Source organism: Caretta caretta, chromosome 1, assembly GCF_965140235.1.
Source record: "Caretta caretta isolate rCarCar2 chromosome 1, rCarCar1.hap1, whole genome shotgun sequence".
NCBI lineage: Eukaryota > Metazoa > Chordata > Testudines > Cheloniidae > Caretta > Caretta caretta.
The window spans coordinates 27,265,924-27,290,272 of NC_134206.1; the positions used below are offsets into that span (position 1 = coordinate 27,265,924).

Consider the following 24,349-nt stretch of genomic DNA (forward strand, 5'->3'; position numbering starts at 1 on the left):
GCAACAACATTAGGGCATTGCTACCTTTAAATTTTAGGTGTGTAAAACAAACCCACCCACCCACACTTTCTCGGAGAATTATGCTAACACTTCTGTTCACAGTACATTACTTAACATAAGGATTAAATCATGTCCAGAGTAGTTCAAAAAATACCCTAGGTATTGATCCATGGTATATCTACTTTGTACTAGAGAATCTAAATTTCAAACTATGAGAGATCTAATCCTATGCTCCACCTGCAGACCAGGGCCAATCCTGCTGGCTTTTTTCCTACTCAGATGAACAGAGTTTTGCCTGAATATGGCTGGCAGAGTTTCTCCTCTTTAATGCATTGACAGAAAAGAAGAATGAGACCGTGTATTGTGGCTTGGTTAGACTCAAACATTACAGATTTAAACCAAGAGCCAACATCAAATGGATCTTGAAAGTACCATCTTTTTTTTCCCCTCAAATTCAAAGAAGCCAATACCAAACAAGAAAGTCAGGCCTGCAGACAGGGGCAAGGCAGCTCTTTACTTGCACAGCTCGTCTCATGATTGAGCCCTGTAGCAGCACCAGGATTAGCCTAGGGTCTAGCTGAGCCATCAGGATTATGGGTATTGGTGGCCCAGTGTTGGCTAGGGAAATTGAATCTGTTCAGCTAAAATAAGAGTGACCCTTCCGCCAGGTGCCAATGACCACCACAAGGCCAGGGTTAGATCTGTGGAGGGATTCTTTTTGAAAAGAGAAAAGTCCCCACCCAGAGCTGTATCAGTATATCTGGCTCTGGGAAATTAAATCACAACTTCCAAATTAAATCACATCTTCCTAGGGGGGTCTTCCCTACTTGCAAGCATTCAGGAGTCTTTGGGAACATGAAACCCAAAATAATTTGGGGAAAAAAGAAGAGCAAACAAAAGCAAAACACAATAACTATATATATTTACATACAAGGCTTTACTCCTGGGAGAATTCTGCACCAAAAAATTAAAAAAGTTTGCAAAGTTCTGCACATTTTGTCAGAATAACCCAATATAATCACATCAGTTTCTATTATTTTGGTCATTTATTTCAAAATACCTGCCAGCAAGTATGTCTAACAATACAGGCAACAAAAAAGATTCCCCCAGGAGTAGAGAGTTAAAGAAACCTCTGCATCCACATGGATCCTCACTGCAGGATCAAGGTATAGGTTACCCTGGAGTAGGAGATGAGGAGGAAGGCAGAGAGCAAATTAGTCAGTTGAGAGAATGCATTAGCTTAATGAAGTCTGTCCCCAGTCTCTTCCAAGGACAGGTGAGGGTGCTCCCTGCTTCTCGGAGGGCAAATGGATCCCAAAATCCACTTGCTGCTCCTAGCCCCCACCCTTCTTCAGCTCCCCCTCTCTCAGATCCTTGCTCCAGGAACTATCCCCCTTCAGGTGCTCCTCCCACACTCCCTGCCCCCTCCTTCAGGGCACAGCCCTTTGCCCTCACCTCTCCCGTCCCCTGGAGATTAACTCCCCTTTCCCACCTCACTGGCCACCCCTAGGCTCTAAGATCTCCCCACCACTGAGGATCCTCTGCTTCTCCCCTCCAACCACTGGGGACCCTCTGCTTCTCCCCATGCACTCCCACCACAGAGTCCCTTATGCACTCTCCTCCCACCCTCACTGACCCCTTCCTTGCTTGCCCCTCCCCCAGAGGTGTAGCGCAGCAGAGGAAACTGACCATGGGAGTCAGTCGAAAACCCTGACTCCTAGAGGAGGGGATCCGCCTGTGTGGTGCTGCAGGTAAGAGCTCCGCCTGGGGTGCAGCCATGAGCAGACCTCTGGTTCAAAACTCATGGGGGGTAGGTACCCCCTGCTCTCGCTAAATGGCACCCTTGGCCAAGGCTCCCTGTGACTTCCCTATAGATGCTTGTGTCAACCCCATGCCTCTGCAGGGTGGGTGCATCAGTGGAGGCAAGGGATACGCACTGCCTCCCCACTGGCTGCAGAGGTGGGGAATTACCCTGCAGCCCTTCCCTAGGGGCATGGATTTGGCAGTGAGGCTGCACCCAACACTGCGCAAGGGCCAGACCTGCCCCAGCAACACCCCAGGGCTCTGTCCCTCTGTACCAGGTGCACTGCGATAGCAAGGGAGAGAGTCTTGCATGCCTAGCCTTGTCCCACCTAGGTGAGGATTTACATCTCTCCCAGCTGTTCCCAATGCCAGAACTGCTGCACCCACTTGGGAACGCTGACCCCTCTTGGGGCTTCCCTTTGCTTTCCCCATCAGACTATTATTCTGCAGGGAAACAAACACAAAAATCTGTGTGGGATATGAATTCTGAAGGTGCGCAGTATCACAGAATTCGCTCCAGAAGTGACGGGGGAAAGAAACCCTAAACAATGGCCAACCCCTGAGTTCCATTGTATCAACTGTCCAGCTTGTTGTGGTCCAGAACTCTTGGTCATAAACAAACCCACTCATTCATTGTTTGAAAGAAACTTGGTGATCGTCAGGAGGTGGCTCTCCTTGTCCACTCCCATGAATTACATACCACACAATCGCATTCTGATTTATAGCTACCTCATCCAGTTCTGTGATGTCAGCTCTGCCACTGCTGTTCTGGTGGGGCCCTGTCACGTAGTCAGCTCTCCACCACCACTTGCCCAGTCAGGCTTTGCTGTGAAGTCAGTTCTGCATCATGGCTGTTAGTGGAGTGTAGTCCAGTCTGGTCAAATCAAATCACTCCACTCAAGATTCAGACTCTCTAATAGAAACCTACAAAATGAGCCTTTTTGATGAAGCCCCTACTCCTTGGAAGAAAAAATTCCTGGTATCTCAGACAGAGCTCTCTGGTCTTTTACAGAGCTTGAATCCCATTCCCAAACCAGAGTTCACGATCTATAAGGTCAGGGTGACCAATATACTCTAGGGCATATTTTGCACAACTCCTATGCCTTTTCCTAAGATCAGTCACAGTAACAATCTATTAGCATGTATACAACAACACAGACATATTCCAATTAAAAAAAAACACAAAAAACCCACAATATGTGAAACTAATGGTAAGAAATAGTGTAATTTGTGTGTGTAATGAGGGTGGCCAGAGGTAGCTTTCCCCCTATAGAGGTTGCAGACAGTTCCATCCCTCTACACTATCTAGGTCTGGGAGTTGCACAAACCTAGTCTCAAAACCTCAAACTAGGTTTTACATGTTTACAAGCGTTAACCCTGTTCCCACCTATCTGTATGCTTCTTAGTTCTGGCCAGGAATAGAACCAGGAACACAAAATGCAGCTCTTACCTTATCAATGAACTGGCTATGCCTAGGAAGTTCATTGCTATGCCAGGGTCCACACTTGCAAATCACATGGGTCTTTAGTCAGGGGACTACAAGATGCACCATCTTCTGGTAGGGATGTTCATTTATTATCTTGCTTCTACAGGATAAAGGGCATGTGGAGCTATATCATCTACAACACATAACAACCCAGCTACATGCTGAATTCTGGTTAGAAAGCAGAAATTCTCCCTTGATTTCTTTCTCCCTGAGCACAAGCCTGATCTTTTATAAACCTTTGATTACAGAACAAAGCTCAGCTGCCCTAGTTAACACGAGGCTTAGCTGGGGATCCAGCTGCTTTTCTTCAGCTTCAATGAGCTCAAATTAGAATCTACAGTTGGGATTTAACCCCAATCTCCCTAGCCCACAGCTTCTCCTAGAGCGGCAGGCACTCTCAGTGTCCAAGCTAACAGATGCTAGATTTAAACAACTCCAGTTTCCTCAAGCCCACCTGCATTGCTGGCCAGTTTGGCAATGTTTCTGCTTAGTGGTAAATATCATGACAATAAGAATCTCCTTTTGGGATGCTAACGGACTTGCACACCCCATTATAAAATAGCAGAGTAAGCTTTGGATGAGTATGAGATCCACCCATCATAAGCTTTGACTCACACTGCAGATGTTTGCAAACCAATGCCAGACCTAGCATATACTTCTTTAGATGCAGGGCACCATTATATGAGGTAATAAGTATTTCAGAAAAACATCAAAACATGGGTGAACTGCTTTTATTCCACTTGCTACATTTGCTATTAGGGAAGTTCAGCAGAGTAGCAGAATAACTTTGATCCTTTCTAATAAATAAAAGTTTCCTTTAAGAAATGTCTCCATTTTGGGTATCACTAACTAGCCTTTTACTTCCTGGCTGCAGCTAGATTGCCCTGGCCACTTCCCTTGGCATGTCAGACCTTTTCTCAGGCTTTTTCCTACCTGAGGTTGCTAGTGGGTTACTTCTTAGCTCTATTTTGAGAAGAGGTCTGTTCTTTTAAAAGTTGTAGAAACTGTTGGTTGGATAGAAACTATGGGTTGGGGGTTTTTCTTTGTTTCCAAATTTTATGCACATGCCTTGAACTTTCACTATTTAGTGCATGTTAGCTATACCATATGTTTTCAGTGTTTCACATTCTTGTTAAACAAACATATAACAGTCTTTACTGAAGTAAGAACCTGTCAAAACTCTATACCCCCATTTATTACTGTATCTTTTATTGGTGAAGATCTTGTTCCCTTAAATTAGTATTTCTCAATTTTCCACTGGTCTGGAGTTCAGATGCTTTTCTGGACCTCATTAGTTGAGAAATCTGGGTGAAAAACTTGCCAGATTTTGCTAGTAAGATTTCCTGTAAGACCTGGTTTAGGTCAGGTTGGAAGTACTGTGAGAATAGTTTCTCACAGGATTTCCACTTTAGGATAAGTGGCTTTTATTTCCTTATACTTCTATTATTTAATGGCCTGATCCAATGCCCATTGAAGTCAATGGGAATTCTTCCACTGACTTTCAAAGACATTGGACTAGGCCAAATTTAGATTGATATAATCAGCTAAATGCAACCAAGTTGATAAAAGGAAATAATTTTTCCTCACTCACAATTTTAATAGTCAGAAACAAATACTGTCAAGAGGGTCTTCCACATTAAGTCCAAAGCCCATATCTTGTTGATCTTTGTTCAAGATGGAAGATGTCTCAGCAAAAGAAGAGTTTTGTGCAGATTTACCAGCTTACCTCATAGGAAGCCTGCAGGATGATTGGGACCATAAAACATATGTTTTATTTTCCCTGTTTTACTGGGATACAGGAAGGCTATAAAAGTTTAAATTCATGTTGTATGTGTGTTATATATTTACCACTTGTTTAAGAACAAGAAATCATTTCCTATGCTTAGTGGCTGCACAGGTAATTTATGGGAGCTATAAAACTTTACATCCCCGACAAAATACATCCCTCATTTGTCTAGCTAGCTGGAAAATCAACTCAGAATATGTTTTGATACATCAACCAAAGCTAGAATCCTGGTAGGGTCCTTCCAAAATTCTCTCTTGTTATACACTGTGGGTGAAAGGATTTAAACCAATCTTGTAAAAGAATAAACAAAGCATTCACAACAGGTGAAAACCCTTCATCCATAATATCTAATCCTTGTTTAAGTGTATCTTAGATACACCAAACTGTGAACATATTGTAAGCATCTCTGGCACTCTCAGTCTGCCATTTTGACATATTTTCTAAGATGTTTTCCTCTCAATTTAACACCTTCAGTGAATTCCTGGTTCTACTGAAGACAATGTCAAAACTCCAATTACTTTATTAGGGTCAGAATTTCACCCTTTATCATTCCTCTCCCCCCTTTCTCTGTCACGGAGGACAATACTATCTCCCTGTCACTCAGGCCCATAACCTGGGATAACAGGGATTTATATATTGGCATTATGATATTTACTGTCTTATTATTTATCTGTTTCCTAATAGTTCTGTTCACTTTTCTGATTGCTGCTGCACATTGAGTGGATGTTTTTAGAGAACTATCGACAATGACTCCAAGATCTCTTTCTTGACTGGCAACAACTAATTTAGACCCCATCATTTTATATGTATAGTTGTGATTATGCTTTCCAATATGCATTACTTTGCATTTAGCAACATTAAATGTCATCTGACATTTTGTTGCCCAGTCACACAGTTTTGAGAGATCCTTTTGTAGCTCTTCACAGTCTGCCTGGGTCTTAACTATCTTTAGTAATTTTGTATCATCTGCAAATTTGCCACCTCACTGTTTACCCCTTTTTCCAGATCATTTATGAATATGTTGAATAGGACTGGTCCCAGAACAGACCCCTGGGGGACACCACTATTTACCTCTCTCAATTCTGAAAACTGACCATTTATACCTACCCATTGTTTCCTATCTTTTAACCAGTTACCAGTCCATGAGAGCACCTTCCCTCTTATCCCGTGGCAGCTTACTTTGCATAAGAGCCTTTGGAAAGGGACCTTGTCAAAGGCTTTCTGAAAATCTAAGTACACTATATCCACTGGATCCCCTTGGTCCACATGCTTGTTGACCCCCTCAAAGAATTCTAGTAGATTTCCCTTTTCTAAAATCATGTTGACTCTTCCTCAACAAATTATGTTCATCTGTATGTCTGACAATATTGTTCTGTATTTCAACCCGTTTGCCCGATACTGAAGTCAGGCTTACAGGCCTGTAATTGCCGGGATTACCTCTGGAGCTCTTTTTAAAAATTGGCATCACATTAGCTAGCCTCAGTCATCTGATACAAAAGCTGATTTAAATGATAGGCTACAAATTACAGTTAGTAGTTCTGCAATTTCACATTTGAGTTCCTTCAGAACTCTTGGGTGAATACCATCTGATCCTGGTGACTTATTGCTGTTTAATTTATCAATTTGTTCCAAAACCTCCTCTAATGATACCTCATTCTGGGACAGTTCCTCAGATCTGTCACCTAAAAAGAATGGCTCAGGGTTGGGAATCTTCTTCACATCCTCAGCCATGAAGACTGATGCAAAGAATTCATTTAATTTCTCCGCAATGGCCTTATCATCCTTGAGTGCTCCTTTAGCACCTCGAATGTCCAGTGGCCCCACTGGTTGTTTAGCAGGCTCCCTGCTTCTGATGTAATTTAAAAAAAAATTGCTATTACTTTTTGAGTTTTTGGCTGACTGTTCATCAAATTCTTTTTTGGCCTTCCTAATTGTATTTTTAAACTTCATTTGCCAGTGTTTATGCTCCTTTCTATTTTCCTCACTAGGATTTAACTTCCACTTTTTAAAGGATGCCTTTTTGCCTCTCATTGCTTCTTTTACTTTGTTTTTTAGCCACGGTGGCTCTTTTTTGGTTCTCTTACTATGTTTTTTAATTTGGGATATACATTTAAGTTGAGCCTCTATTATGGTGTCTTTAAAAAGTTTCCACACAGCTTGCAGAGATTTCACTTTTGGCATTGTACCCTTTAATTTCTGTTTAACTGACCTCCTCATTTTTGTGTAGTTGCCATTCATTGTAGCTTATTGTGTTGTTACAAAACAATGTAAAACTTCAGAGCCTACAAGTCCACTCAGTCCTACTTCTTGTTCAGCCAATTGCTAAGACAAACAAGTTTGTTTACATTTACAGGAGATAATGCTGTCCTCTTCTTATTTACAATGTCACCAGAAAGTGAGAATAGGTATTTTCCTGGCCCTTTTGTAGCTGGCATTGCAAAATATTTATGTGCCAGATATGCTAAACATTCATATGCCCCTTCATGCTTCGGCCACCATTCCAGAGGACATGCTTCCATGCTGATGATGCTCATTAAAAAAATAATGTGTTAATTCAATTTGTGACTGAACTCTTTCGGTGAGAACTGTATGTCCCCTGTTCTTTTTTACCCGCATTCTGCCATGTATTTCATGTTATAGCAGTCTCAGATGATGACCCAGCACATGTTGTTTCATTTTAAGAACACTTTCACTGCAGATTTCACAAAACGCAAAGAAAGTACCAATGTGAGATTTCTAAAGATAGCTACAGCACTTGACCCAAGGTTTAGGAATCTGAAGTGCCTTCCAAAATCTGAGAGGGATGAGGTGTGGAGCATGCTTTCAGAAGTCTTAAAAGAATAACAATCCAATGTGGAAACTACAGAACCTGAACCACCAAAAAAAAAATCAACCTTGTGCTGGTGGCATCTGACTCAGTTAATGAAAATGAGCATGCATTGGTCTGCACTCCTTTGGATTGTTATTGAGTAGAACCCATCATCAGCATGGACGCATGTCCTCTGGAATAGTGGTGGAAGCATGAAGGGACACATGAACCTTTAGCGCATCTGGCACATAAATATCTTGCAATGCCAGCTACAACAGTGCCATGCGAATGCCTGTTCTCACTTTCAGGTGACATTGTAAGCAAAAAGCGGGCAGAATTATCTTTTGCAAATGTAAACAAACTTGTTTGTCTGAGTGATTGGCTGAACAAGAAGTAGGACTGAGCGGACTTGCAAACTCTAAAATTTTACATTATTTTATTTTTGAATGCAGGTTTTTCTGTACATAATTCTACATTTGTAAGTTCAACTTTCATGATAAAGAGATTGCACTACAGTACTTGTATTAAGTGAATTGAAAAATAATATATCTTTTGATTTTTTACAGTGCAAATACTTGTAATCAAAAATAAATATAAAGTGAGCACTGTACACTTTGTATCCTGTGTTGTAATTGAAACCAATATATTTGAAAATGTAGAAAACATCCAAAAATATTTAAATGGCATTCTATTATTGTTTAACAGTGGGATTAATTGCACGATTAATGGCGATTAGTTTTCTTAATTGCAATTAATTTTTTTAATCACTGGACAGTCCTAATTCAAACTTGAACAGGTGCAGAGAAGGGCTACTAGGATGATCCAAGAAATAGAAAACTACCTTATGAAAGGACACTCAAAGAGCATGGCTTGTTTAGCCTAACCAAAGAAGACTGAGGGGAGATATGATTGCTCTCTCTAAATACATCAGAGGGATAAATACCAGGGAGGAAGATGAGTTATTTAAGTTAAGCACCAATGTGGACACAAGAACAAATGGATATAAACTGGCCATCAACAAGTTTAGGCTTGAAATTAGGTGAAGGGGTTTCTAACTATCAGAAGACTGAAGTTTTAGAACAGCTTTCCAAGGGGAGCAGTGGGGGCAGAAAATCTAACTGGCTTCAAGACTAAGCTTGATGAGTTTATGGAGGGGATGGTATGATGGGACTGCTTGCGATGGCATGTGGCCCATTGGCAACTGCCAGTAGCAAAAATCCCCAATAGCTGGAGACAGGACACTTGATGGGGAGGGCTCTGAGTTACTACAGAGAATTCTTTCCCAGGTATCTGCCTGGTGGGTCTTGCCCACATACTCAGGGTCTAACTGATCACCATAGTTGGGGTCAGGAAGGAATTTTCTCCCGGTCAGATTGGCTGAGACCCTGAGGGATTTTTTTTTGCCTTCCTCTGCAGCATGTGGCATGGGTCACTTGCAGGTTTAAACTAGTGGTTTAAATGGTGAATGGTGAATTCTCTGTAACTTGAAGTCTTTAAACCATGATTTCAGGACTTCAGTAATTCAGCCAGAGGTTAGGGGTCTATTTCAGGAAAAGGTGGGTGAGGTTCTGTGGCCTGCAATGTGCAGGAGGTCAGACTAGATGATCACGCTGGTCCCTTCTGACCTTAAAGTCTATGAGTCTATAATAAAAATATATAAAACAATAAAATAATGTCAATTTGAAACTAAAGAAATAGAAAAAGATTTTAAAAAAACCAAATGATTTTAAGTACTCCCATTGTGGGGTGCCCAACTTTAAACACTTTCATGGGACCTACTTTTCCCACAGAGGGTGCTTAGCATTTAAAAATCCTGGCTTTAATAAAAAGTTTGTTCTTTAATTTCTCAGCATAGTCATTTAAATGCTGTCAGAGATTAAGGACTTGTCTATGTGGGAACATCCAGAAAAATTAATCTGAATTAACTAAAGGGGTGAATTTGAAGTGTATTGGTTAAATCACATTAAAACCCTGTGTGAACCCTCTCATTAAGAAGCAAAGTGGCCTTAATTCACTTCCAAAGTGAATTAAACTATACTACATTAAGGCCACTTTAATTCTGAATAACAGCATTCACACAGGGATTTAATGTGGTTTAACTAATCCACTTCAAATTCACACCTTTAGTTACTTTGGATAAACTTTCCTGTATGTCCAACTGTAGACAAACCCTAAATGATATCCCATTTACTGTGATTATGAAGTTGGATTAAAAACAATATGCACAGACATTCATACCAAAAAACATATACATTCCTGTCATGCTATCAAATCTGGGGTACAAACTGGATGATTGTGCACACGGATTGGTAAATAAATGTTCATTTGCCTCTCTGTACACACAAACGTTAGATTTTAATGCACAATAGGTGCATGTACATTGCTGCACCCAGGGCTGATCATTTGGCTCTCAATAGCCGTAACTCACCACTGATTGGTGCATATGTGCTTTATTCAGTATGAAGTCATTTTATCATGTAGCTTTCAACGAGGCAGCTGTGTTTCTGATCAGTAAGCACTATCTTTTAGCAAATGTAGCTGATGGAACTGAAATCTAGGAACCCATTACCATGGGTACATTGTAAGGATGAAATAATCATCCCAACTACATGAGCATAGTGTGGCTTCAGACTTGCTGGAGAGAGCAAAGTGTGGTTCCTGCACTAAATTGGTAATTTTCTTATAGATAAGACCCATGCTAGAGGCTGCATCATAGGCATATTAAGGAACATTTGCTTGCTTAGAGAACTTCAAAGACATCACAGTCCTTTGATTTCCAAAAGTTTAGATCAGGGGTTGGCAACCTATGGCACATGTGCCAAAGACGGCGCACGAGCTGATTTTTAATGGCATGCTGCTGCCTGCTGGGTCTCAGCTGCTGGCCCTGCTCAGCCTGCTGCCGAACCTAGGCTGGAGGCAGGCTGAGCGGGACCGGCGGTCGGAACCCTGGCAAGCAGCAGCGTGCCATTAAAAATCCTGCCCACCTCAGCCTGCTCCCCCCCTGAGGGGGCAGGGTGAAGAAGCTTGGTCCTGCTGGCTGCTGCTGCAGGGCAGGCAAGCTCCCCCCTCCCCAGCCTCTTCCCCCAGTGCGCTGGGTTCCTGCCCCGCCTCCTCCTCTCCCTCCCTGCTGCCGATCAGCTGATGGCCCAGCTGATGGCCCCCCACACACACTCACAGCCCTCTGCCCTGATCCCTGCACCCCCCACACCCCAACCTCCTGCCCTGACCCCTGCACCCTCCCACGACCCCAGCCCTGACTCCAGCACCCCACACACATACCTAGCCCCCCCACCCTATGCCCTGACTCCTGCACTCCCTCACATGCCCCCTGCCCTGACTCCTGCACCCCCCACATTCCCACCCCCACCCTGAGCACCAAATGGAAGCTCCTGCACCCCCCCTCCTCCACATTCCCACCTGCACCCCTTGCACCAAATGGGAGCTGCCCAGGTAAGAACTCCACACCCAAACCTCCTGCCCCAACCCTGAGCCCCCTCCCTCATTCAAGGTCCTGGCCAGATCCTACACCCCAACCCCCAGCCTGCTCCTTCACCCCCAGCCCTGTGTCAGTGCACTCCCACCCTCAGCTCAGTGCAGAGAGAGAGAGAGAGTTGAAGAGAATGAGCTAGAACCAGGGAGAAGGTAGGTACCCACTCTATGTGGTCAGGGCTGGGATCCCAGTCCGGCAGTGGGCTGAGAGGGGCCGGCAGCTGGGACCCTGGCTGGCAGGAGCCGCTGGATGGAACCCAGACCGTCAGCGGGCTGAGTGGCAGTGGGCTGAGCCGCTCAGCCCACTGCCGGTCTGGGGTCCTGGCCGCCAACCCGCTCAGCCTGCTGCTGGTCTGGGGTTCTGACTGCTGGCCCCTTGCCAGCCGGGATCCCGGCTGCAGGCCCCGCTCACCCTGCTGCCGGCTTAGGTGAACGGAACCTCAGGCTGGCAGCGGGCTGAGCGGGTCGGCAGTGTAAAATCAGCATTTTAATTTAATTTTAAATGAAGCTTCTTAAACATTTTGAAAACCTTGTTTACTTTACATATGACAATAGTTTAGTTATATAATATATAGACTTATACAGAGAGACCTTCTAAAAATGTTAAAATGTATTACTGGCACGTGAAACCTTAAATTAAAGTGAATAAATGAAAACTCGGCACACCACTTCTGAAAGGTTGCCGACCCCTGGTTTAGATTATTTATACATTAGAAAAGGTTTTCTTTGCTTTTTCAAACTACTTGTTGCAATAATGTAACAATTTAGGACCATATTCTGCACTCACCTCCACAAGAGACAAGACTCTGGCCCTTATATTGCAATGAGTAGTCTGACAAAGCACAGAAAGCATTCTGTCAGGCTTTTACACTTTGTCTCTCCTAAAATGCAGTACACATTATGCACTAATGTCACATTATTTTCTTGATCAGTTTGGAATGGCCTGATTCATCCTAGGTGGCATTTTCAAAAGCTCCACATGCATTTAGGAGCACAAATCCCATTGACTTTCTGCATCTTTTCAGGGAGCTTTTTATGTCTGATTTCTATTCCTACATGTAAGCACTGTGCACCTTGCTATGACTAAAAACTAGTTTTTCTTGGATGCTGCTTATGCAGTATTAGAGCTTGTCGAAAATTTCCCATCTAAATATTTCCTCAGCAGAAAATAGCTTCTTGACTAAAGAGAAATATTTACCAAATATTTTCCACTTTCCTGAAAGGTTTTCTTTTTTTGAATAAAAACTTCACTTTTCAGCCACTGAAAGGTGAAATTTTTCTTTTAAACTGAAGCATTTTCATTTTTTTGACAAAAACCTGAAAATATTTGAAGAAAAATTTTGTTGAAAATTAAAAATAAAATTGTTTTAATCACAATGTTTCATAGGGATAAATCATTTCCCAGACATCTCAACCTAGCCTAACCTTCTCCACAGTGCGGCTTTAGCTGATAACTCTGAAATCAGACTTGCATTTAATTAGCTATTACCAAGGTTTCTCCATCCGTGCCCCCTCCAGGACTAGAGCCAGATTGATCCCTTGAAAGACGTCAGTAAGACAAATACTGAGTATGTTCATGGATCTCACAGATGTTCTCACAAGGAGAGAAGGCTTGATGCCACTGCTGCAGCAGGACCACCACCTGCTTTTCTGGATTACCTTTAAACAGCATTTAATAAAAAGCTGCACCTGTAAGTGTGTGTGAAAGGTAAATGATTTAATTATATGGGGAAGATCTCCTGATGGCTAGAAGCCAGGTAGAATTTTCTGAAAGTAATAGGTGATTCCTTTAGCTGAATTGAGATATGTGCCTGGTTGATGTTTAAGGGGATTTATGGACATTTAATCTGTGTTGTCATGGATTAAATTTTCTCTCCCCAAAAGATATCACAATGTAGGGAAAATGTGGTGAAGCTACTTACTACCATGAAGCACATACACCATGGTGAAATCCTCCCTACCCCGCTCTGTCCCCTCTATGCCAAGTAAAAAGGGTGGAGTGGAGTAAAGGCAGGGCCGGATTAAGACCTTTCGAGGCCCTAAGCACTGAAAAGGTTATGGTGCCCCCCCATATGTAATTCGAAATAAAAACAATACTATACCGTAAAATAAAATTTTATTTTTTGAAATGACATAAAACTTACATGTATGCTGAAATTAAAATAGCTTCTTTCTGATTGCAAAATTCTGGATGAGTTCATCAAAGCTGACTTAACGAAGCATGTCTGCTTCCATACACAATAGGGAAAGTGATCAAGTCTGTTCTGACACGTTGTTCTCTGAGGGTTTTTTATTCTTTTCAGCTAAGGAAAAGAGTGTTCTGCGGAGCAGTTAGTAATCATCAATGTTAGAAAAATACATAGTGCGATCTCTACATTTGGAAATACACATTGTATTCCCTCTTTCAATATTGTGTCATGAAGATCAATGTGACTGAATTTCATTTTTCCTGTTTCATTAAACTTTGCGCGCATATAACAGTGGAAGTGCCATACTTCTTCACAGAAATTCATGTTCAAGTCAACAGGGTATGAGTCAACTAGCTTTTGGGAACCTTGTGAATATTGTTCTTAAGATAAATCCATATCTTTAGAAAAGAAAATCTACTTGATGCTTCTTTGTACACTTCCCTTCTCCTCTTCATACGAGCTTCAAGTGTATCAATTATAGCATAGTAAGTAGATATGCAAAATTTATCTCTAGGATTCAATGCTGATCCTGTTTCTGTTGCACTGCTATCATTTGCTTGTTGTTTCCTGATTCGCTTGCAGGACTGGGCTTCTTTGTAGTTAGTATCAGGCAAGATATCTTTTGATATGTCTTCAGACCTTTTGAAATCATTCCTCAAAGTGTGTAAGTGGTCTGCTAATGATTGACAGAGGTCTGCACATGTTTTCAAATCCAATTCTTTTTCTTGGAGAGCTTGTTTTGTGTGGTAAAAGTGTTGTAAAATTTCATTCCATATGGTCAACATGAATACAAACTCTAGTTCTTGCATCTTGTTTGCAATGTTTTCTGCCTCTCGTATAGTTTCTCCCTTTTGTGATTGGTGTTCAGCTATACTTTCTAATGCATCCACAATCTTTGAGTAGGACTCCAGAATTGCACTTGTTGCCACTGCATGTGCCTCCCAGCGAGTATTACAAAGAGATTTCAACACACGATCATTGCCCAAATATGTTTTAAGAACTTCCGATCGGTGTGCTGAGGCAGAGAAAAATGTATAAAGTAACTGGACTGTTGAGAAAAATTGTACTGCCACTGGACAACAATCAACAGCACCGCGGCCAACAAGATTGAGAGAGTGTGCAGCACATGGTATGAATATGGCATATTTGTTCTGTTCTAAAAGCTTCTTTTTGTGGACAATATCGTATTTGTTTGCCATTGGTAAAAGTCCAACGTGATTTCTCATATGGCCCAGTGTGGTATTGATAGTCCTTTGGTCCATGATAGCTCAGTGGTTTGAGCACTGGCCTGCTAAAGCCAGGGTTGTGAGTTCAATCCTTGAGGGGGCCGTTTAGGGATCGGGGAAAAAATTGGGGATTGGTCCTGCTTTGAGCAGGAGGTTGGACTAGATGATCTCCTTAGGTTCCTTCCAACTCTGGTATTCTATGATTCTATCCAGTAAGCTACATCATCGGTACTGAAATCAACCCACATACCAGGATCTTTTCTCCTATTATTTACAGCATGAGCAGGTTCAGTCTCTGACACATCCACACCTTCTAGAACAGTGTCTGTTTTACCACCAGCAGTAGGATGATCAGTTACAGTCTCTGACACATCCACATATTCTGGAATGGTATTTGTTTCACCAATAGAAGAAGGGTCAGTCTCTGAAACACCTACAGATTTTGGAATGCTGTCTGTGCTACTGAGAGAAGATGTTGTTTCTGATGTATTCGCTTTGAAAAATGATGTCAGCTTTGGAAGATTTTGGAAAATTTCACTAGTTTTTTGTTTCTTTTCTTCTGCCAGTTTATGTTTCTGTGCTCCACTCAGTTGCTTATGTTTCATCCTGCCCCTTATCTCAGTTATCTGAACTTAAAAAAAAAATTACACAACGTACACTATTTTTATATATATATATATGAGAAAAAACAAATCAAGTACATATAACTCAGAAGAATTTATCAATAATAAAACATAAATGTATTGCAAATACATAACAGGATCTGATTTCCTCACATTATTTTGATCTACGTTATTAGGACACCCCCCTGGTTTAGGTGGGGATAAGTAATACAAAGAGAACAGAAAAATAGGGGAAGAGTGTGTAGTGGAGTGTAAGGAAGTCTAACAACGTTCTGATTTTTCCCATGATGACTACTTGGATGCTTTTTTTTGAAATATCAAATTTAAAAAAAAATCTCATTTTTTTGGTGCCCCCTGCTTTGCTGGTGCCCTAAGCATGTGCTTAGTCTCCCTATTGGGTAATCAGCCCTGAGTAAAAGGGCCGTAAACCCCCTACATCTGACTTATGGAGGATTCCCCCAGCCCAGGCACTGCAGAAGACAACCATAAGGCTGCCTTTTGAGGACCTCTTCACAATCTCGATGTAAGGTGCATACCAGAAATGGAGCTGGGGGCAGGAAGAGAGTTTTGGGGTGGGTCTGAGGAGATTCTGGGAAGCTGCCATAGATTTGACTCCTAGGGCTATCTAAATGATGCCAGGGGCTCTCCAGCCATGAGAGCAACTCAGGATTGGGAGGGCAGGAAGCTATCTTAAAGTCATTTTAACCCCTGCCCCCTCCCCATCCTCATTTTGAGTTCTGGACTCTACCTCTTAGAGATACAGTACAGAAAAAGGGATCCAACAGTCTCAAAGAAAATTATTCCAACACTCTACTGAGTTTTGGAATGAACAATGGACATCAAGGTGTTTGTGCATCCTGGGAATCATAAAGCAGGCAGGACCTGGCCCTGCAAAGTGCTGCCAAATTTATAGCAAGGAGCTCCCTCTGCATTAGTCTTGAGGTAAGCTGGTCTCCTCTCATTGCAGACCACCTGTGCTGGCTGTGGTGGGAAGGTAGAATCATAGGGTTAGAGGGGACTGCAAGGCTCATCTAGTCTAACCACCTGCCAAAATGCAGGATTTATTTTGTCTAAACCATTCATGACAGATGGCTATCCAGCCTCCTTTTGAAAATCTCCAGAAAAGAAGCTTCCACAACCTCCTTAGGCAGTCTGTTCCATTGTCCTACTGTTCTTACAGTTAAGAAGTTATCCTTGAGATTTAATATAAATCTGCTATGCTGCAGTTTGAACCCATTGCCTCTTTTCCTGTCCTCTGTGGTAAAAAGAGAACAACGTTTCTCCATCTTTTTTATGGCAGCCTTTCAGTAACTGAAGACTGCTGTCATATCCCCCATTAATCTCCTCTTTTCCAAACTAAACGAGCCGAGTTCCTTCAGCCTTTGCTCAGATGGCTTGCATTCCATCCCTTTGATCATCTGTGTCGCTCACCTCTGGATCTATTCCAGTTTCTCTATATCCTTTCTATACACTGGTGACCAAAATTGGATATACTACTCCAGCAGAGGCCTAAGTAGTACCGAGTAGAGCAGTACTATCACTTCCCATGACTTGTATGCTATGCCTCTGTTAATGCAACCTAAAATTGCATTTTCTTGCAACAGTTTCGCATTGCTAACTCATGTTGAGATTGTGTTCCGCTACAACTCCCAGATCCTTCTCAGCAGTGCTGCTGTCAAGTCAGTTATCCCCCATTCTGTATTAGTGCATTTGGTTTTTCTTCCCCAAATGTAGCACCTTACATTTGTCTTTGTTGAATTTTGTTTCATTGTCTATAGCCCAGGTCTCCAATTTCTAGAGATCCCTCTGAATTTTAGCTCTATCCTCCAAAGTGTTTGCAGCCTGTCCTAGCTTTGTGTCATCTGCCAATTTAAACAGTATGCTCTCTATACCTACATTAGGTCATTAATAAAGATTTAAACAAGACCGGACCCAGAACAGATCCCTGTTGAACCCCATTTGAGACCTCCCTCCAATCCGACATCATTCCATTAATAAAAAGAAAAGGAGTACTTGTGGCACCTTAGAGACTAACCAATTTATTTGAGCATGAGCTACTCTTTGCAGTTGTTTAACCAAATATGTAGCCACTTACTGGCAGTTCTGTCAAGCCCGCATTTCTCCAGCGTACTTATCTGAATGTCATGTGGGACTGTGTCAAAACCACTGATGAAATCTAAGTATATTATATCCACGACATTCGCCCTATCCACCAAATCAGTTAGCCTGTCAATGAAGGAAATCAAGCTAGTCTGGCATGATTTGTTCTTGGTAAATCCATGCTGGCTGCTAGTGATTACCCCTCCACTTTCCAGCTATTCGCAAATTGAATATTTTATACATTGCTTGAGTAGCTTCCCAGGTATCAAAGTCAGGCTGACTGGTCTATAGTTCCCCAGTTCCTCCTTTCCCCACTTTTTAAAGCTGGGCACTATATTAGTAGCCCTTCTCTGGTCTTATGGGACCTCGCCTGTCATCCATGAGTTTGTAAGTATTATTGTCGAGATTCCGAGATTTCTTCAGCTAATTCCTTCAGTACCATTGGGTGAATAGCATCTGGCCCTGCTGATTTGAATTTATTCAAATGGGTCAGAAGATCTCTGACATATTCTTAACTTACTCTGATCTGCATCCGTTCCCCTTTATTGTCTATGGTAACTTCACTAGTCATCTGGTCACATTATTTTTTGTGAGAAGACTGAAGCAAAGTAGGCATTGAGCGTCTCTGCCTTTCTATCATCTTCCATTACCAGCTCACCTTCTCCATTGAGCAGTGGACCCATACCATCCTAGATCTTGCTTTTTGTCTGACATATTTGAAGAACCCCTTCCTGTTGTTTCTAACATTTCTTGCCAGCTGTAACTCATTCTTTGCCTTAGCTTTCCTGATTTTGTCCCTATGTGCTTGCACTATTCCCATGTATACCTCCTTGGTCACATGCCCCTCCTTCCATTTCCTGTATGTATCCCTTTTGGTTTTGGATAGCTAAAAAGCTCCTTGAGCAGCCACATTAGCCTCCTGTGGCTCTTTTTATCTTTCCCCTGCGTTGGAATAACTTGATGTTGAGCCTCTAGTATTACGTATTTTAAGAACTGACAGCTCCCTTCGACTCCTTTTCTTCTTAATTGGTCTTCCCCTGGGACCTTGCCTACTATTTCTCTGAGTTGGTTGAAATCCACCTTTCTGAAATCCTGTGTCCATGTTTTGCTGTTCTCATGTCCTTCTTTCCATAGAATCTTGAATTCTATCAGATCATGATCACTTCCTCCCAAGTTCCTGACCACTTTCATGTTTGTAGCTAATTCATCCCTGTTGGTCAAAACCAGATCCAAAATGGATGACCCCCTAGTTGTTTCCTCAACTTTCTGAATCAGAAAGCTTTCCCCTATACATGCTAAGAATTTGCAGGATATATTATATTTTGCTGCAGTAGTCTTCCAATATATATCATTGAATTTAATATCCCCCATTAATACTAGCTTATGTGTTAGCTAATCTTATTAACTGTTTATAGAATTACTCATCCACTTTCTCTTTCTGATTTGGTGGTCTATAATAGACTCCCACCATAACATCACTACTGTTCTTTTCCCTTGTTATCCTCACCCAGAGACTTAGTAGGTCTGTGACTCACTTGCCCTTGGACCTCAGAATAAGTGTATTCATTCTTGACATACAGCACATCTCCTCCTTTTTTCTTATACGTATCCTTTTGGAACAAGCTATATTACACAATGCAGGTACTCCAGTCATGTTCTACCAAGTTCTACCAAGTCTCTGTCATGCCAATTAAGTCATAATTTTTGTTGTCAGACGCCACCAGTGTGGTGCTCTGCTCTGTTCAATGTTGATAACAATTGTCCGTGTGCATGTGTTCCCTCTGTGTGCTGCCCCGGCTCTGCAGATCGCTGGCACAGAAGACCCTGAGAGAACCCCCATGTCCACAGACTCCGATAAGGTACAAAGGCACCTGGCCAGGTTTATTGTCAAACGAAGCACAGTAATAGCTTCCAGCAGACTCTAGAGGACATACTACGAATATGTGCCCCCTGACAATGGACACAGCTCAGTCAGTGGTGGGACACTCCACTGCCCCCTAGGCCGGACAAAGACATCCACTCAGGGATGCATTCTTATATACAGGTACAAACAAGTTATGCATCATTCTGGACATATTGCGGTGCAACCCCTCTACGTAGCAAGGTTCCGCCTCTCACCTTATACATGTTGGTTCGAACAAAACATCTCTATCCATCATATTACCCTTTTGCCCCTGTCTTTAGGATGGGTCAGCCTGTTCCTTGTTATGTGTGTGGAATGTGCAAGTATTGGAGTGTTCTGGTATCGAGTGTCCAGTACCTTTTAGGTACGTATATTTTTGCAACATCAGCCCTTTCCTTGCCAGCTTCTGTGAGCAGGGCCTGCCTCTGGCTCACAGCTTAACTTTGCTTTATGTTAGCAAAGTCTTGACCATTACTTTAGTTCAGGCCTTAGGCTTTATACCGGGCCTCTGATATAAGGGTTTATGTTTCAGGACCTCATCTTACTACAATTTGCTTCATATACTATGACTTTCAGTTCATCTTGCTTCTTCCCCATACTCCTTGCAATCACATACAGGCATTGAAGATACTTTGCAGATTACCCTGTTGCTTTTCTTTTTGCCTTTTGAATGTAGTTGTTATTTCTAGACCCTTCTTCAGCAATTAGCCCCTTTCCCTTGTCTTTGTTACTTGACCATAGATACACATTGGCTGTATTTTTGTCACCATCCACCAGTGGACCTAGTTTAAAACTCTCATCAGGTTAGCCAGACAATGTCCCAGGATGCTCTTCCTAGTATTAGATAGATAGAGCCCATCCCAGCACAGTAATCCTCTTTTCTGGAACATCAGCTTGTTGTTGAAGAAGCCAAAGCCCATTTGCCGACACCACCGGTGTAACCACACATTTACTTCCGCTATTTGATGGTTTCTGCCCAGGCCTTTTCCTTCAACAGAGAGGATGGACGAGAATACCACTTGTGTTGGACGAGAACACCAAACTCTTTTATCCTTCTTCCCAGATCCACGTAGACTGCAGTGATCTGTTCAAGGTCCTTCTTGGTAGTATCGTAAGTCTCCCTTCCCCCATGTGAAGGGGTTGATGGAAGAAGATCTCCCTTTGAGTAGAGGGGAGTAGCAGAGCTCCATATTCCTTCCGTATGGTTAAGGTATATTTGCTAAAGTGTGTGGAGAAATTTGTATGGGCACTGGTCTTGCCATTTTTTCTGAGTGTTGAATCCTGCAGAGGACTAAGCACTATGGACCAGACTCAGCAATATACTAAGGATATGGTTTATTTATATGCCTAAAATTAAGCATGTGCATAGGTGTGTCACTGGATCAGGAACAAAATGCTCAGCATCTTCCAGGATTGAGCCCTTAATTGTTCACTGTAAATGAACACCAGATTTATGCCCACACATAATTTTAAAATACACTGGTCTTTTTCACAATTACATTCACAGTTTAAAGGATTTTTTTTTTACTAGTACTATATGGATTTCAATAAAAACAAGCAAACAAACAGCCAAGCTAAGAACATCTTTTATGTTTCCTGAATGTCAGAAACCTAATATTAGTAACTCTCCTATTATAGTACTTTGGGAAGTTGCTAGGAAGGTATTTGGTATTCTTCCCACAAAATCAATGGAACCACTATTTAGTGTAACGTATTCCACATTTCAAATATAAATCTTGATGTCTTACCGTTTTATACAAGAAGGATTTTATAGATACAGTTCAGAAACTTCAAATAGATGAAAAGGGTATTATTTAGAGAGAGACAATAAGTCTCACTTTTATTGTTGAAGTTTCTTTTAACATCAAAAATAGAAAAGAATCTAGACTTCTGTGCATTTAAATACTTTTTCTTTCCATTGCATTCCTGTATTTTTGATTTTTACGTAGTTTGGTGTGCTTTTGTATAGAAGATGGTGGAAGTGTTTCACTCTTCCTCCTAAATTGATTCAATTGCAAACTAGTTGCAGAAGGGTAGGCAACATGCCAAAGAAAATATCTGTAGTTCAGCTTATTGTGTAGCTATTTGAAATAAACATATAATGCATCATCCTGGTACCATCATCCCTGATCTTCGTGTCATTTTTCCCTTTGCAGTTTGTTGAATCCCAAGGTGTATTACAGAGGCAGCCTATAACGATCCTCTACACAAGTATCTGCCTACCCAAGCTGCCTTTTCAATCACATTTTTGCACAAGGCTGCTGGAGTTGGTTACACTAAAGTGACTTAGTTTATATATAATGGATTATTGAAATTTAAGTTTATAAACAGTGGTAGAATAGTAAAGTGATCCTGGCAGTAGGGTATTTACTGTGGGAAGATCCTCTGGCCTAAGTGCAGTCACTAATAGCTATAAGCCACTCAGCAGCTGCTCAGCAGCAGCTAACATTTATGTGATAGCTTGTTCTGTATGACAGAGCTAGATCTCATGTACAGACAGGTTGCTATTGAAATAGCTGCTTCTTGCTGGTACCTTGAACACGTTCGTGTTACAAATGTTTGAAACTATTTTCTTCTGTTTCATAAATATGAGTATATTTATTTGCCTCTCTTTTCTTCTTCCGTAGGTAATGCATTTGTGGTTAGCCTGGCTTTGGCAGACCTGGTGGTGGCCTTGTATCCATATCCACTGGTGCTCTTAGCCATTTTCCACAATGGATGGTCCTTGGGTGAAATGCACTGTAAACTGAGTGGCTTTGTGATGGGACTAAGTGTAATAGGCTCCATCTTCAACATTGCTGCAATTGCAATAAACAGATACTGCTATATATGCCATAGCTTTGCTTATGACAAAGTCTATACCTGGTGGAACACAATGCTATACGTCTGCCTAATTTGGGTGTTAACAGTTGTTGCAACTGTGCCAAATTTTTTCGTTGGCTCTTTAGAGTATGATCCGCGCATCTATTCATGCACATTTGTTCAGACTGCTAGCTCCTATTACACCATCGCTGTTGTCATAATTCATTTCATAGTACCTATCACTATTGTGAGCTTCTGCTACTTTCGGATTTGGATCTTAGTGATTCAAGTAAGAAGAAGAGTCAAATCAGAAATAAAACCAAGACTGAAGCCAAGTGACTTCAGAAACTTTCTCACCATGTTCGTGGTTTTTGTGATCTTTGCCTTTTGTTGGGCACCACTGAACTTCATTGGACTAGCTGTAGCTATCAATCCTTTGGAAATGGCACCAAAAATTCCTGAGTGGTTGTTCGTCGTAAGCTATTTCATGGCCTACTTCAACAGTTGCCTTAATGCAATAATATACGGACTTCTTAACCAGAATTTTCGGAAAGAATATAAACGAATCCTAATGTCACTGTGGATGCCAAGGCTTTTCTTTCAGGACACATCCAAAGGGGGGACTGAAGGTCCAAAGACCAAGCCTTCTCCTGCTTTAAACAACAATGACCAAATCAAAACTGATACCTTGTAAATGTGTTATGGTGAATGCAAAGAAGTGTCATTGAGAACTCCAGTGATGTAATTGTAAGATTACACTCATTCTTGCTTACTTTTCTGTTCTTTCAATTTTAATGTCATATAGTGACTGGAATACTGTTGTCTTGATAAAACACACTGCTCTTCTAAATTCATATTTTATACAAGATACCAATTTGAAATCAGCTTCAGAATTAAAGTAGAACATGAATGCCAGCTGCTTTATTTCTGAGAGACTAATCCTGTTCTCAAAATGTGGATGAGGCAGTCATTGACTTCAGTGGGGGTCATGCATTTATCCAAGGTCAGAATTTGGCTCTTAGAAAATATAATGAATGCATTTGCTTAGAGGTATAGTAGTCAAGGCTGAGGGCAAATTTTTCCTGTCATATTTGCACATGGAAATTGACGTAGATACTGTGCTTTCCCTCTATGTGTCAAACTTGGCATTTCTGTGTATGTACTGGTAGGGGAACAAGTTTTCCTTGTGTACTGAAGAGGAGAATTTTGTCCTACAAGAATATTTTATCACTAATGCCTTTCCTGGCAGGGATTTTCATATATATCCATCTCAGTTTATTTATTCTATTTGTCTTCTGTATATATTCTTTCTTTCTCTTTTTTCCTTCAGATGATACAATGTAACTGGTCAGTTGTTTACACATTTATATTACTTTGAGGATTCTTCTTCTAATATGTGCTCAGAATTCCCATTAGTACTTGGTGGAGTGGTGTGTATACTGAAGGGCAATAGACACATAATAACTGTTTAGAAATAACAGATATAAAATGTATAGTATAAATATTGCCTTCTTAATTTTATATATAGTATATATAGTACATTTGGAAGTTGTAGGCTCCAAAAACTATATGGAACAATGAATTCCAAACAGAATCATGTAAAATGAAGGGGAGTCACTAACGGTGTCACTTTTCAAAAGTACTCAGCATTGACCTAGCTCTGCTCCCATTGGAGTCAGTGGTGAAACGCTCATTTACTTCATTAACTCTCACTGACTTCAGTGCGGGCAGCATTTGGCCACTACTGAACACTTTTGAGAAAATCTCCCCTGAGATATTTAAAGGTTTTTTGTACATGGGGCAGGTGGGGTTGCCTGCTTCAAGTGGGGTTCTGCTCTAAAAATATCAGGATGAGGTTCCATGTTTGTGGTCTCTTAGTGTGACTCCAGCTCAACTCTGCACAGTTTACAGGATAAAAGGGAGGGGTTTTTTTGGTCAGCTCTGCAAACTCAGCCTTCTCTTTCCTTCTCCACTAACAGCTATCATGCAGGCCAAATTACAACATGGGTTACACCTGCACACCCCACTATGGCCTGTATAATTTAGCTCGCATCATCTTTATTACTACAGTACATAAGAACTTAAGAACGGCCATACTGAGTTAGACCAAAGGTCCATCCAGCCCAGGATCCT

The 24,349-nt window shown here is 41.5% G+C and overlaps 1 protein-coding gene across 1 annotated transcript in view; it reads left to right on the plus strand.

Annotated features, from left to right (window-relative positions):
• Positions 1 to 23,570, plus strand: part of MTNR1B (melatonin receptor 1B) — a 50,386-nt gene extending 26,816 nt beyond the window's left edge. Inside the window, exon 2 of the mRNA XM_048842704.2 lies at positions 22,042 to 23,570. Within this exon, the coding sequence (XP_048698661.1) occupies positions 22,042 to 22,910 (869 nt within the window). The 3' untranslated portion in view covers positions 22,911 to 23,570. The remainder of the gene's footprint in view (positions 1 to 22,041) is intronic.
• Positions 23,571 to 24,349: the final 779 nt, after the last annotated feature.